The following is a 16,582-nucleotide window of genomic DNA, read 5'->3' on the forward strand; positions in this document are numbered from 1 at the left end:
AGAAAACTAGTATAAAATGGCTCTTGGATGGCACATAACACCAGCAAGAATCACAAAGACAATCAAAACTTAACAAAATAAATATTGGAAATTTGATAAGGCCATTGGATTATGGTATCATATGTGGTTGGTCTGCCCAGTAATAAGAAAATGCTGGATATATTCAGTTATAAGTAAAATAGTAAATAATAATTTTTCAATTAATACCATAAATATATCTATTAAACATGACAAACAAAATAGGATATAATGGCAAAAACAACCACTGGAAGAAAATATTGTACATTGTTTCAATTGCCAAAATATTACTGGCCTGGCACTGGAAATTAAATAATGCCCCAACTATTGATGATCGGTTGTTAAAGATGTTAGATGCTATAGAGATTGACATGTTGTATAAACAGCATATCCTCTCAAGGAACAGAACAAAAATGGAACATATTGACTATTGTAAAAACAAACGGAGATAAATAATAATGTTATAATAAGAAGAAAGACAAACTTTGTAAGCTATGGCAACTGAAGAAAAAATAAATAGTAAATTTGAAGTAGCAAATAACAGCATTTGAAGAGAAGTAGTTAAAGCATAAAGAAAATTAGTCACACCAAACAGAAAGATTGTACAGAGATCTTGTAGACTTTTGAGACTAACTGAAAGAAAGAAATTGGCAGCACAAACTTTTGTAGACTACATTCTACTTCCACAGATGCATTTAGTGGAACATTAAAAAAGTTTAGGAAGTCCCAGACAATACTACATACAACAAATTTTGTTTACCAACAAACAAAGAAGCAGAAATAATTGAAACTATAAGCATAATCAAATAGATATGTCTTTGGTAATGAAATAATTTTCTTAGTTTGTTAGTGACAGATACATAGTTTTTGCTTAGTGTCAAAACTAATCTATGTGTGTATGATTTGTATTTGTATGTGTTGTATAAGGCATAGAATGTATTTATGTATGTAATAGTGTATATATGTAACAATATATACTCAGGCTGCCTATTAGCTTCCGGGCACAGTATAAGGTGTTGGTCATTACCTATAAAGCCCTGCATGGCTTGGGTTCAGCTTACCTGAGGGAACGCCTCCTCCCATACAATCCTTCCCGCACTATCAGGTCCTCTGGGAAGAATCTCTTGCAGTATAAGGAAACCAGACTGGTAATAACTTCCCAGAGGACGTTTTCTGTTGCCACTCCAAATATCTGGAATGACCTGCCGAAGGAGATCCGCCATATAACATCTTTGGAGGCCTTTAAGAAGGCAATAAAAACGGACCTCTTCCGGCAGGCATTCCCAAACTGACCTCCTCAGAATGTTCACTCTCCAGTTGGGAACTGTCATTTTCAATGGTATTTTAAGGTGGGAGGGAGAGAGGGAATTGGATTTTATATATTTTCCTATGATTTTACTTGTGGTTTGTTCTGTTTTATTTTTATTGTTCTTATGTTTGTTGTTACCCGCCTCGATCCAATACAGGGAGAGGCGGGATACAAATAAATACGATTATTATTATTATTATTATTATTATTGTGTGTGTTGATAAAGAAGATTATGATTCTCTCCACCTGGCCTTCTACTGAAGCTAGAAATAATTACTGCTTTTTACAACCTGCCAGAATCATGGGAAGGCTTCTTCTCAATCTTCATGTTTTGGCTTCTGAAATATATGTATGAGCCTTCTTCGGCTGTTGCCAAAAAAATCTCCAGGAATGCTGCTGCTTCTTTCTGATAGTAGCTGCTGCTAGAAAAACTAAATCCTTCTGCAGTAATGAATAAGTAACAAATGCTATTTGCTTTTTAATTTATACTTTGAAAACAATGAAATGGAATCTTATCTCTCTTTTTTAAAATTTCTATTAATTATATACAGCTTAGTATCATAAAATCTGAGTACTCTTATGGTAATAAATACCTAGGAAAAGCATTCCCATTCCCAATATGAAAATACTTACCAGGGGCAAGTATCTGTATGTTTTTACAGCTCATTCCTGTATACAAATTCTTGTCTATTACTTAGACATTTGCTAATTATAGACAGAGAATAATAATATATTAGTTACACTGGATCCCTTACTCTAGCCAGTGTGGTACCTCTGGATTTCCTACAAGCAAGACATGGATGTGATAGCCTTTCCCCACTTGTTTTCCAGCAACTGAAATTGAGAGGGCTGCTGCTTCTAGGCCTGGAGGTAACATATAGCAGTCGTGCCTTAGAGTCATTAATATCTAGTTCTCAATGAATTTGTCTGGCCCCATTTTAAAGCAGTCTTAATTGATGACCATCAACATGTGTCGAGATAATGAATTCCCCTAGATATTACTTAATTCAAATTTACTATAAGAATACAAGAGCAAAGTGATCAGGAGATTTTGGAGCTGGCCTTCAACATCTTTTATTGTGGGTTCAGTTATAAGTTATACAGATATGATGAGGGGAGGGGTTCTATTAGACTACAGTGCCATTTTGAGCTGGTCCTTCACACTTTGCCAAATAGCAGTTTGGAAAATAGTTTGATTCTCAAGTTCTTTCATTAATCTCTATAAAAGGGAGGCTGCCAGAATAGAAGAATATTTAATCTGAACCATATGCTTGTTTCTGTGTTGTGGTCAGTGTTTTTATGGCAGAAATGGGAGAAGAGTGAAAGCTACATACGAGCCTCTTATTCTTTACTGGACTCTAGACCTTATATTCTTTTGGGGGGAGGGGGGGATAACTGCTTTGAAGCCTGACTGTTTAAATGATACACAAGGTGAAAGTGGGTGGGGAGTGAAATGAAGCCGCACTTCAGGGCTAAAAACTGGAGTAAAAAGAAGCTGGGGTGCTCTGACTCAAGGCAGAAAATGCATATCATCCCACTGGCATATAAACAGCCCAACACCATTGTTTTTGGCAAAGCAAAAACGCAATTGCAATAGTGCAGTGGGTGTAATTACAACATACACAAACCCAACAGGGGTGCATGGAGTAAAGGGGCATGTATGGGGAGCCTCCATACACGCCCCTACATTGTGTCGCTGATGTATATAGCATATAGCATGCCTGTGTGTGATGCGGGCACACTGTATTAAATTAGGAGCCATACTTTAACTTCAGGAGCTATGTGGGCTGATCCTTAAGAAAATAACTGAAAGGACTTACATCTGGTTGAGATGTCCACTCTATATTTCTTGCTATAGTCATAGCATGTTTCCAGAATTAAAGAAGGTAAAGCCTTGTGTAGAAACAAATGTTCACTGCCATGAAGGCATTACTCTGTCTTCATTTGCAGTGATTGATTTGACTACAGACAATGCCAGAAGCATGTCAGAATTATTCTAGAGCAAAGGCAATGCTTAGAATCATAGAATTGTAGAGTTGGAAGAAACCACAAGGACCATCCAGTCCAACCCCCTGCTATGCAGGAACTCTCAATCAAAGCATCCCCTACAGATGGCCATCCAACCTCTGCTTAAAGGCCTCCAAGGAGGGAGACTCCACCACTGTCCGAGTGTCCGAGGGAGTGTGTTCCACTATCGAACAGCTCTTACTATCAGGAAGTTCCTCCTAATGTTGAGGTGGAATCCACAGCATTTCCTTCATCTACCAAGCTGGTAATTTTGTCAAAGAGATTAGATTTGTCTGGCATTACTTCTTTCTCTGAATCCCATGTTGACTTTTTGTGATTATGGAATTGCCTTCTAGATGTTCACAGACTCTCTGTTTAATGATCTGCTCTAGAATCTTTCCTGCTATTGATGTCAGACTAACTGGACGATAATTGTTGGGATCCTCTTTTTTCCCTTTCTGAAGATGGGGATAATGTTTGCCCTCCTCCAGTCTGCTGGGACTTCTCCTGTTCTCCGGGAGCTCTCAAAGATTATTGCAAATGACTCCGATATTACATTTGCCAGTTCTTTTAATATTCTTGGATGTAGTTCATCTGGTCCTGGAAACTTATATTCATTTAGATTAACAAGGTATTCTTGTACTGTCTCTTTCCTTATTCTGTGCTGAAATTCCCCTATTCTGTCCTCTGTTCCATTATCCTCAGGTTGAACACCCTTTTCCTTTTCTGAGAAGACTGAAGCAAAGAAGGTGTTGAGTAATTCTGCCTTTTCTCTGTCTTCTGTTAGTATTTTGCCATCTTCTCCAAACATTGGTCCTATCATTTCCTTTTTCTTCCTTTTGCTGTGGACATATCTCACAAAAGCCCTTTTTATTGTTCTTAACCTCTCTAGCAAGCCTGAGTTCATTCTGCGCTTTAGCTTTTCTGACTTTACCCCTATACAGCCTAGCTATTTGTTTTACTTCCTCTTTGGTGATTTCTCCTTTTTTCCATTTCTTATACATGTATGTTCCGTTTAAAAGTTACCTCAGTTGAAAGTTCCTTAGTATTCCATCCTGGTTTCTTGAGACACCTCCCATTTTTCTATTATGATATTAGCCATGAAGATTCTGTGAGTACTCTTCTCCCTGGATGTATATCTTTGGCAGGACTGCTTTTAGAATATTGAGAGCTCTTTAGTAAAGGTAGACACTTTACAAAATTGCAGCCTGTCAGAGCTGTATTTGTTGCTTCTTGTTCGAGTTAAAATTTTAGTGAATTCACAACATACCTTTGGAACAGTATACTTTTCTCAAATGCGCAGTGTATGCAGTCACCAAAGAGAATTACAGGGTCAGTTGGCAACTCCATTGTGTAAGCCTTTTGTATGCCATGGGCAGGTTTACTTTATCTATTTTATTGTTTGTATGTACAGCGCTGTGTAAATCTACAGTGCTATATAAATAAAGCAGAATAATAATAATAACTTGCAATACCAAAATGATAGCAGTACCAGTTCTGTGAACTAGCTGGGGTTGCGTATCAGCCTGATAGCGAAGGTTGTCTGCACTATGGTGTATAGTAACGTTATTGGGAATTCTAGATGATAACTGCGGTCAATTACTTCCCACTCCCCGCTGCTTTATCTCCCGGCTGTAATCCTCCAGGGAAGAAGATATTGGATTGTTTGGCCAGCGGTACAGTTGACTAGAGTGGAGTGTTTTCTGTTCACTAACAAAGAAAGTTCTGTTCTCCATTTGCTTTGAGGACTTGTATTTGAAGAAGGGGATTGATAACAGGATACTCCTGACTACAGTAGAGATCTGAAGGATAATGGTGTGTGTGATTTTTTTGTGTGTGTGGTGGGGGCTTTCCCCCTTGTTTTTTTCATCAAGCCATTTTTTCAGGATACAATGAAAAATAGATTATGGCATGTTTTTTAAAAGAATGTTGAATGAAATATTTAAGACAAAATGTTCTTCTATTCATTTCCTCCATATTATTTCTAAAATCTATGTAAGAGGTAGACTTTTAAGTAAGATTATGTGCAGTATCAGATCATTATAATTCCTGGTCTTGGTTTCCTTTTATCAGTTCTTTTTATAGGAATGAATGTGTTATGCTTGCTTGACACTATGAAGAACTAGTGGAGAAATTTTTTATTTTTGTTTTACTAATGTTGACAGTTTCTTGTTTATATTGGGATTATTTTTCCTGTTCCTCAGAAACCAGAACCAAAGGTTCCTTATAGTTCAGGTGTTCCTTATGAATCAAGGCCATGTAACTCCATTTTTAACAACAAATACAATTTTAGACAGTATGTTCAATTTGCAATTATATTTGGAATAAATTATACTTTTAACATAGCAAACTCTGTTCGAGCTAATATTGCATTTTTCATTTTTTTTAAAGTCCCAGACCTCACCCCCTGGCTTTTCAAATTTCTAGAATGTTCACATGTATATTCCTAAAGCATTGCTGTGAATGGGATGAGATGGATGAAATAAATCCTGCAGCTCACCATTTACCCCAATAGGAGTGTGTTTTCTCAGATTGTCTGTTGTTAGACAGCTCTTTATAGTGGTGAATGTGACATCTTGGCTGCTCTTTGGCTCTTTCCCAGTATTCTCCCAATTCAGCCTATTTTCCTTCCCTTGCTCTCGTATAACGTTTACACAGTTCCTCCACAACAACGGTGTGATTACGTCAGTGTAACTTCATTAGCTTTTCTAACATTACTAGTAACTACACTTGTCCATTCACATTTGCGGCTTTGACTTTTCCAGATTTAATTATTCACGTATTTTATTAATATGTTCTCTCTACAAATATCTAGGTCCTCCAGCACAACTCTGTGGTCAACTTGAACCAAAAGTTACACTGAAGAACCTAGAAATTCCTAGAGAGAACACTCCATTAGGCATTTGTTGCTCCTCCAGTGCAATTCTGTGGTCAATGTCTGGTAGATGTTTACCACAGAGTTGCACTGGAGGACCTAAAGATTCTTGGAGAGGTGTTCTGTCAGGTAAAAACATAATGTTTTTGTTATTTGCAGTTTTTCCACATTCACGGGGTCCTGTGCGCTTAATCCCAGTGAATGTGGAGGGAAGAGTGTATAGGACAATAACTTTCATGTTGGAAGGAGATTTCATTGTCCTAAACCACCAAATTTATATAGGGGATCACTGTATTAAGTACTTAGAGCTTTTCAGTCCCAGGAAGCTAGTTGCTCGGGAGAAAAAAACTTCCCATGGGGGAAATTCTTCTTAAACAAACCAAGTTAAGCACATTCAATTTGTTTTAATTTCTGTTGTAGAGTAAAATGTGAACTATCTCTATTGCATTTCATTGAATTTAAAACTCCTCAACTTATGTTTAACTGTCCTGGACTACAGCCAGCACAAGTCCAAACAAATGCTGATAAGGATTGTTTAACAAAAAAAGAGCTAAAAGGCGGGCTACAGACCTTTTGGTTAGTCCACAAGAAGCACACCAGTAACAAAGCCAAGGTCAGGATTCCAGAGTCCACAGAAGTCAGTTCGGTCCAAGGTCAGGGCAGCCAGAAGGTAACAAGAGTCCAGTCCGTTCCGAAGTCAAGGGTTCAAGGCAAACAAGGGTTCTAGGGCGCAAGAAGCCAGTGCTGACAGTAATCACACAGAAGGATACTGCAATAAACTCTGACACCAAGTACGCCTCTCCCAGGTGGCTAAGTAGGAGACTCTCTTCTCGGTGCCAGCTGAGGCTTGTTTGCCAATTCTCTCTCAGCAATTCTCCTGGACCGACGCACACAAGCACTCTCAGCCCTGCGTTGCTTAAAGGAAGGCACCTCCAAGCTTGACTCTTCCCCAGAGTCACCACTAGGCTGCTGAGCCTCAGGAGGAATCCCTCCAGCACTAGGACCTGGCTGAGCCTCCTCCTCTGGGGCTGGGAGGTCACAGCTGGGATCTGGAAGAGTAGGATTAGCACCTGGTGTAGCCTCAATTTCCCCTTGCACTAGAGGAGCTACATCCTCCTCCTCATCCTCTGAGTCCGGCTCTTGGCTGGCCATGACATTAACTGTGCCCTAAATTTGCAGGTTGTCTGGTTTGAAGTCATATTTATTCATCATTTCCCATAATAATATGAGATGGTTTGATTTATGTGTAATTCCAAACCATGAATGGCCGTCTTTGGGTTCTTTTCTAGGCAAACTCAGAATCCCTCCCACATTTCCTGGTGTGCTGATAACTGTGGTTTGCTATTATAAGAAAGATGAGCAATTTGTCTTATATAGTATAGTTTCCCTATACACAACTTTAAATGGAAACACTATATATTTGTTCCTAAATCAAATCATAGATATTCAAACTAGAAAATACACAAGTATGAATTAGATTCTAATATTGAAAATGAAACACTTTTAATATGTCCTGACGTCTTCCTTATTCACTATTCTGTTTCTCATCCTGTTGCCAGAATCTGGTTGGTGGTGTACAATGGGTTGTTGTTGTTGTTGCTCTATTTATTTGTATCCTGCCCTTCTCCCAGTATAGGGACCTGTTACATTAGGATATGTACTTTTGTTATTGAGGAAGAAGGTATCCAGTAATTCCTTGCACAGTGACCTCCTTCCCCACTTGCAGCTTTAGCCAGTTTGTGGATGAGAGACTTCTGGGAAGTTGTACAAAAAGGGAAAAGGGAGAGTAATCTTCCTCCCAGTTTTTCTGTGAACGATACCTATGAGTCTTTGGTCCTCTACCTTTGTTTAGCCATGGGAGTGCACTCCATTTAGCTCAAACTGTATTATGCAACTACCAGAAGTACAGCAGAATGTGCTGATGGATGTTTACTAGCACTTAAACAGAATCTTGAGGTATGAATCCTGTTTTGCATGTTCTGTGAATTCAGCATATCTCTTCATAGTCAATATCTTGGCTGCTGTACTAGGAGAAAGGTGATGTATAAATTAAATAAATAAATAAATAAATAAATGCTTAGTCTCATATCCTGTTGCTGCTGAATTTTCAAGACAGCTGACATGATCCACAATTTTCTGCATAACAGTTGAGAGACTGGCACTTCAAACATATTGCTTATGACTTAGGTTCCAGTTCCATATCTGTACTTTATCCTTGGTTGATCTATTGATTTTCCTCAGTGAGTTTTATATTTCATTAATTTTTATTTATTTTTTCAGCAACCCTAAAGCAGCCAGTCAAAGAGTAAATAAGAAAGTAAACAATGATGCATCACTTCGGATTCAAAATTTATCTATTTTGGTGAGGCAGATTAAATCATATTACCAGGTAAGTAATTTTTTTTTCTCATTAACTATCTAAAGAATCATAAATTACACAGGAAATAATCTGAGCATGACCAATAATTGATAAGAGATATATGCAAAATATAACAGCTCCTGCTAAACTACTTAAGTGGCTGGCAACAGATAGCCCCTTCCTGCCTCCTTTTACTAGTGTTGGATAAACTTTAAATGAAATACAATATTGGATGTTTTGAGTACATCTGGGTTGCAAGGCATCAAGACTAATATGCTGGCTTCTTATTGAGAATTTTGGTGGCTTCATATTCAACTGCCAGATAGACTGGTGCAATGTGCAAACTTAAGGTGGGGTGTATATCTGTCAGGTGTTGCTGTTATGAACTGGTGGTGACATTTTCTTGTATTGGATCCGTCTCACAATCTAGCTTTAACAACTCTTTTCTATTGCCACTCTTAGTTTTCTTCCTTCATACCCATTTGTTTTTGGTGATATGGGAAAATGCTACCTTTCCCTGTCTGAGCCACAGACTGATTTTAGGGATTAATGAAGTATGCCCATATTTGCATTTTCAGGTTGAATATCTTATATGTGAAACATCCAGACTCACGGGCTACTGGGGACATGGGTGTAGGAGTTACTGTGTAGTGTAAGTGGCACTTGCCTGTCTCACACAGCAGTAATAATGCAAAGAAACAAGTTGGGCACATCTTCTGCGACCTGGATGTTAGTTCAACCACTCTGGTCACAAGCATGTTGGAACCGTGCCAGCTGCCCGGCCTGCTCACAGAGCAGGTTGCTGCTGCAGAACTCGACCCATGCCGCCAGGAGCTGGATTATCCTAGTTCCTTTTTGCTCTGGTACAATTTTGGCAAGACTTCGAGCTGCTTTGGAGGCATGCGTCATTTCATAGAATCATAGAGTTGGAAGAGACCACAAGGGCCATCCAGTCCAACCCCCTGCCATGCAGGAAATCACAATCAAAGCATCACCGACAGATAGCCATCCAGCCTCTGTTTGAAGACCTTCAAAGCGGCCATAAGTTGCTTCATTTGGCCTGTCTGTTCTAGGCCATTGCATTTGTTCGTATAAGCCCTATGTAATAAGGCCCAAGTACCTTTCTCTATTTCCTCATAGTGCCAAGAAGGCTAATCTGCACACTATCATGTTTGTCTCTGTCTCTGCTGAAACCATTTGGATGAATGTGTTTCGGTCTAAATTTGTATCTAAGGACTATTGCTCAAGTTTGCTCCCCTCACTTTTTATTGTATTTTATTATGAGATAGTCTCTGCCCTCAGGCTTACCATCTGCCTTAGTGATCTTTGTTAACTGCCCCGGGGGTCTTTGTAAGTTAAAGAGTGGACTAGCATGTTTTTCAGTATTGTCTTTTACCAACATTTTGTGTATGTAATAAATAGCGATCTAGTTCTGTCAAAGGACCTATGCAGGCAGCATCAACCTTTGTATTCAGATAATAAAATGTAGAGGCAAAATAAATTGCTCTGGGCAAATTGCTCTGGGAAAACTACAGTAAGGGGCCATTCCCACTGGGCATATAACGCGATGTATATCACTGCAATTCTCACTCGGATTTTTTTCCAAGTCGTAATCGAATTTGACCCATCGTTCCCATTGAAAATGGGTGCAAACAGACCTGGTTTTTTTTTACCCTTTTTTCGTTCCCATTGGTATTTTCCCCATGGTAATTTGAAGTGGGTTATTTTGCTCCCCATTCCCATTGCCCTTCTGGAACCTCCTTTTTTAAAGCAGCTGTCAATCAAGCGCCTAAGCGCTTGACATCACAACCAATCAGTTGCTTAGGCGCTTTTCCCCTCTGGGAAAGGAAGAATAGTCCGTCTGAGAAAGAGAGAAGAAGCCTGTATTCACCCCAAATCTAGGGTTGCCAAATCCCTCTGCATCCCAGGCTCTTCTGTGTCTTCCCAGACTCCCTCTGGGAAAGAGAGAAGGAGCCTGTATTCACCTCAAATCTTGGGTTGCCAAATCCCTCTGCATCCCAGGCTCTTCTGTGTCTTCCCAGACTCCCTCTGGGAAAGAGAAAAGGGAACCTCTATTCCCCCCAAATCCCTTTGCCTCCCCCATTTTTCCCTGGGCTGTCTGGGGGGGCGATCAAGCAGGCATGTAATGCAAACCCGATCTGCTGCTCAGGCAGAGGCAAAATAATAATAATAATAATAATAGTTAAAAATGGTGTTCAGTGGGTCTCCTCACACATCGGTCTATGAATGTGGAGCAGGGGGGAGGTTGCAGGGGGCGTAGTGTGTTTACTGCGTTTGAAGGTCAATGTAGTGCAATCGCCTTACCCTGCTTCCCAATCCACTTGGGGAAAGGCTATGCGAACGGGAGAAAATGGCGCCGGTAATGCAGGAAAGAGAACAAGCGGGTGACATCCCCCAGGCCAGTCCCTTGAGCACTGCTCCTCCCATCCTCAAGTTCCCGAATCAGACACCCTTTCGTTCCCATTCATTTGCCCCAAATCAGACTCAGGAGGCACAGGAAAAACCTCTAAAAATATGCACTCTTTTAAAACGGGTTTATCCATCACTGATTCGGGTTTTCCAAGGAAAAATCAAATACATGGGGATCAGATTCGAATTCCAATGGGAACGAAATCGGCGCAATGAGGATCGAACACACGCTCAAATGGGAACGATGCACCCCTGATTCGATTCTTGATCCGCGTTATAACCCAGTGGGAATGGGGCCTAAGTGTCCACACCTCCTAAATGACTCATGTATACTAAGAGAAAATAAGCTATCCCTCCTCTCCAGCCCCTCCATCAAATCTCGCAGATGTTTATATAGGTTGCAGATCATCAGCTAGGCTTCTGAATAATCCATAATATTGTAACCTGTGATTGACCTCATGCAGCATTATTTTAGGGCTGTAAAAAAGGGGAAGTGCTTGCTTTAGTATTTGGAGGCTTTTCTTACCCTCTAAATTTAGTAAGCTCCATTGATTTCTGTGGTAAGAGTATTATGATTTGACTGTTTGAAAGGTAGATTAACATTACAGTTTACCGGTTGCTGTATATTTTGGTGCTGGTGGTGGTGATTTGTAATTGAGCTAAAAAATATTGCCTATAATGTGTTGAAAATGCTGTTGGACTTTTATTTGTATGACTATATTTATTTTATTTTATCTTCCAAAGTGGGACCCAAGGTGACTAACAAACTATATAGCTAATAGTGGTTTGGTCAATTCATATTTTTATTATTATTATTTATGGTATTTATACCCCGCCCTTCAGCCCTAAAGGCTATCAGAGCGGCTTACAATTATTATTTTTAATTAGACGGTTCCCTGTCCTCAGGCTTACAATCTAAAATCTATAATGGTGGTGGTATTTATTATGCTATGGTGGTAGGTTTATAACTTGAGTTCAGTCTGTAGTAGTATTACATAGACTGGACATAAAAAAATAAGCTGCTACAAGTACCACATTCTGGTGGCGCAGTGGTTAAATGCGCCACTCACTCACAAACCATAAGGTTGCGAGTTCAGTATCAGCAAAAGGGCTCAAGCTCAACTCAGGTTTGCATCCTTCTGAGGTTGCTAAAATGAGTACCCAGATTGTTGGGGGCAATTAGCTTACACTTAATTGCACTGATAAGTGGTATAAAAAATGTACTTGCTATTGCTATTGCTAAACTTAATTCTTTACAATTCAGTTCTGCATTTCAAATTATTTGGTTGTACCTCTCTATTTCGTTTTGTTACTATGTCATTTTATTTTTGTTTTATGTCCATGTAAAATTGTATTGGCTTGGAGAAGTAGACTTTCCATTTCTGTTTGACACTGCCAATATAATATTTATATAACTGAAACAGCAACTAGAAAAAGAAAACCCTTTCAGACATATAGAACGTAAATAAGATTGGACATTCGTATTGAACATGCTGCCAGAAAAATAGTATTATGCTGCCAGATCTGTGTATGGGTTAGCATCTGCTGTGATAGGTATCCAGATGTTTATGGGAATGCACAACAACTTTAAAGAATTAGGTGCTGTCTAGACTGGGGATTTTCCCTGATTACTGCCATCAGTGTCTAGCAGAGACTGAATAGAACAACTTCATGAAACTATTCATAGAATATTTAGATTTTAGATTGTAGCTGTTTCCTAAAGCAGATCTTTTCAGTCCTGGACAACACTTTGTATTCCTGGTTGCTGGCAATCTATGTGACATCTCTAGATCACATTGCCCTAAATTTAGTGCTACTGTACACTCTTATCTGTATGCTTTTGTCTGTATAGCCAAATCCTCTCATGGTCCTAAATCAGTGTAGAAAATTACTTTTGTAATTAATGAAAAGAGAGCCAGTGTGACGTAGTGATTTGAATGTTGGGCTTTGACTCAGGAAACCAGAGTTCGATTCCCAGCTCATCCATATAAACCCACTGGGTGACCTTGGGGAAGGCAATAGCAAACCCCCTCTGAAGAAACCTACCAAGAAAACCCCATGATAGGATCACCTTAAGGTCACCATAAATCAGAAATGAAGTGAAGGCACACAGCAACAAAATTAATGAAAATTATGGCTTGGCTATATTAAATTAATTTCCTTTATGTTCCACTTAGTGGTTGCTTGTTCCTTTTCATCATGTCTCAGTCTTATATGAAATTAACAAACATTCATTTCCCAAATTTGTGCATAAGGTAAACATTCTGCCTCTATGTACATAAATTACTTCTTTAGGAGTTTCCTTTCCTTTCTTTTTATTTTTGAACAGCTGACTTTCCCCTACTCTTCACTGTTACAGGGAGGCAGTTTGTAACTTATGGTGGCAATGGTTAAAACTCCCCAAAAATGGAATGCATGAAGTAAGTTAGATTGTCTCCATTCCAAATGTTTCGGAGTGGAGGACAGGCAAGAAAATAATCTGTGAATCTGCTGCAGCTATTGTTCTGAGCACAGTTAGGAATGTGCAAAAGATATCATAGGTTCTGTTTGGAAGCTTGATGAAGTACAGGTACAAGTTGAGTGTAGGGTATATATTAGGAAAACAATTCTGCTTCAGGTAAAAATGCACATTAGTGATGTGGCTGCTGCTAAAACAGGGAACACTATGTACTTCTAAGAATGGTAGAAGTTTTTGGCTTGAGATAGGTCCACATGTTGTTTGGCAGATCACCACCAGAGCAGAAAAATATTTGTTTTTCCCTCCAGAACTCATGAGTATTTATTTCTCTTTCAGAATTCAAACTGCCTGAAATGTTATGGAACTATTTCAGACAAATGTCCATGACATTAGGACTCTGTACGGGTTTTATTCCCAGTAAGTCTGAAAAACCCTAAACATACCAACTGGGGTCAGCCCTGGTTAGTACTTGGATGGGAGACCGCCAACGAATACTAGGTCCTGAAGGCTATTTTTCAGAGAAAGGAACTGGCTCTGAGTATTCCTTGCCTAAGAAAACCCTATTAAATGTATCAAGTCACCATAAGTCAATAGGCAACTTGAAGGTATATGCACACAAACACATACAGAGAAGACAAAGAGATGAAGACATGGAAGAAAACAAAGGCCTATATCCTCTTAATGCGCTATGCTATTGGTTCCATATTTTCCATGGTCATACATTAGTATCGAAGTAAGGAAGTTAAAATCTGCTGGCTCCAAGCAGCTTACTATTTTCATGGCCTATGTATTTCTGGCCTTTTTCCTCCTGCCACCAACAGCTGTGCTGATAGGTTAGCACAGTGGTTCCCAAACTGTGCCCTTTAAGAGATTTTGGACTTCAGCTCCCAGAAGCCCCAGCCATGTTGGCCCATAGTCTGGGATTCTGGGAGCTGAAGTCCAAAATCTCTTAAAGGGCACAGTTTGGGGACCACTGGTTTAGTATATCAACAAGGTTTTGGTTTAATGCTTCAGATACCAGAACCAGTTGCATAGAATGAGCTTTATTCTGATTTTCTTGGGCTCTATCTACACTGCCGAAATAATCCCATAATTCCATAGCATTGAGCCATAGCAGTTAAATGGTGTCAACACTTATTTCTGCAGTGCGAATGCAATCTTGGAAGGACTTTTGGACAGGCAAGTAGCCTTGATTTTTACAAGACATAAACAACAAAAGGTGTTGAGGTATCACCCCAGACTGGTGGAGCAGTGGTTAAATGCCTATACTGCAGCCACTCACTCACAAACCATAAGGTTGCGAGTTCAATACCACCAAAAGGGCTCAGACTCGACTCAGGTTTACATCCTTCCGAGGTCACTAAAATGAATATCCAGTTTGTTGGGGGCAATTAGCTTACACTTTATAATCCGCTTAGGGAGTGCTTAAGTGCACTGATAAGCAGTATAGAAATGTACTTGCAAGTGCTATTGCTATTACCGAATACCGGACTCTTCTCCCCCCGCCCCCTTTTTATCAGTTCTTCCCAATATTTCCCTATGCAAAGTATAATCTCAATATAGTGGGCCCTTGTTATCCGCTGGAGTTTGGTTCCAGAACACCCTATGGATAACAAAATCTGTGGATGCTTAAGTCACATTAAATACATTAGAGTCCCTTATATAAAATGAAAAAATCAAGGTTTGCTGTGTGGAATGTATACTTTTTTGGAATATTTTCAAGCCATGGATTACAAATCCATTGTACAAATCCGTGCATAGGGAGGTCCGGCTGTATTATCCTACTGTATGAAAGTTGTTATAAAATTAAAAATTTTAAAATCTTTTTTGTTAAAATTAAGGATAGATACACACCAGCACAGAAAAGTTAAAACAGAGACCCAATTACTATTTATACCTACAAACATTGATAAAAACATACTAACATGCACATAATAAATGTAATAATAATAAATACAGTAAAAGGCTTCCAAACTTCTTCTGCTGCAGTTTGTAACTGAACCTTCCATATATTGTTATTGTTATTATTGTTATTATTATCTTGCCTTCCTCCCAGTATAGGGATTCAAGACTGCTAACAAAATTTAAGAGTCCAAGTTAAAACAATAGAAAGCATTGAAAATAAACTGGCCCTTCTGTATCTGTGGACTTGCCATCCATGGATTTAAGCATTTTGTTCCCACAAAATACGCTCCTTATGTCGTTCCTCAAAGGGCATGGTTTCCAGACCCTTCACCATTATAATCGTCCTCCTTTGGACACACTCCAGTTTCTCAACATCCTTTTTTAATTGTGATGCCCAGAACTGGACATAGTATTCCAAGTGTGGCCTGACCAAAGCTGAATAGAGTCGCACTGTTACCTCCCTTGATCTCGACACTATACTTCTATTGGGGCAATCAAAGGGCCTGGACATTTCCGCTTATCATATAAAGCGAAATCTACCTTCACTTATCTGATCCACTAACTGTGATCTTAGCTTACAACAAACACCCAATTCTTACCTTTGTCTGTTTTAATAACAACAAATTGAAACCTTTAACCATTGTATCCCCCTCCCTCTGTTGTACATATTCTATAAATAACATCTGTACTTTCAAGAAACCATTTATGGATTTCACCATCAACAGGTGTATCAGTTCCTCCATCTCTGCAATTTCACAGAATCATAGTTTGGAAGAGACTTCAAGGGCCATCCAGTCCAACCCTCTGCCATACAGTAAGACAGAATCAAAGCACCCCTGACAGATGGCCATCCAGCCTAGGTGTAAAAACCTCCAAAGGAGGCTGGCCCCCTGAATTCATAGGGTTTTCTTAGGCAAGGAATACTCAGAGGTGGTTTTTCCTGTTCCTTCTTCTGAAATATAGCCCACAGCACCTGATATTCATTGGTGGTCTGCCATCCAAGTGCTAACCAGGACTGATCCTGCTTAGCTTCCAAAACCATTTTGATGCATTTTGGGTATATAGGCAATTTGTGGCATTGAACAACATCATTACTGTTTATGAAGCACGCCTATTAAGTCTGTTCCATCCTCTGCATGACTCTAATATCCCACCTTCTCTTTCCCAAGCCAAATATATCCAGCTCTTTCAACATGTGCTCATAGGATTTAGACCTAAATT

General features: G+C 39.3%; 1 protein-coding gene across 7 annotated transcripts in view; it reads left to right on the plus strand.

The window, feature by feature from the left end:
- Positions 1-16,582, plus strand: part of CCDC88A (coiled-coil and HOOK domain protein 88A) — a 131,003-nt gene that overhangs the window by 26,570 nt on the left and 87,851 nt on the right. For all 7 annotated transcript variants that reach the window (XM_089528887.1, XM_089528889.1, XM_089528890.1 and 4 more), the window contains exon 3: positions 8,490-8,598. In XM_089528887.1, coding sequence (XP_089385013.1) covers positions 8,490-8,598 — 109 coding nt within the window. The remainder of the gene's footprint in view (positions 1-8,489; positions 8,599-16,582) is intronic.

Source organism: Sceloporus occidentalis, unplaced genomic scaffold, assembly GCF_023333645.1.
Source record: "Sceloporus occidentalis isolate IW3139 unplaced genomic scaffold, rSceOcc1.0.p SCAF_6, whole genome shotgun sequence".
In the NCBI taxonomy this organism is placed as follows: Eukaryota; Metazoa; Chordata; class Lepidosauria; order Squamata; family Phrynosomatidae; genus Sceloporus; species Sceloporus occidentalis.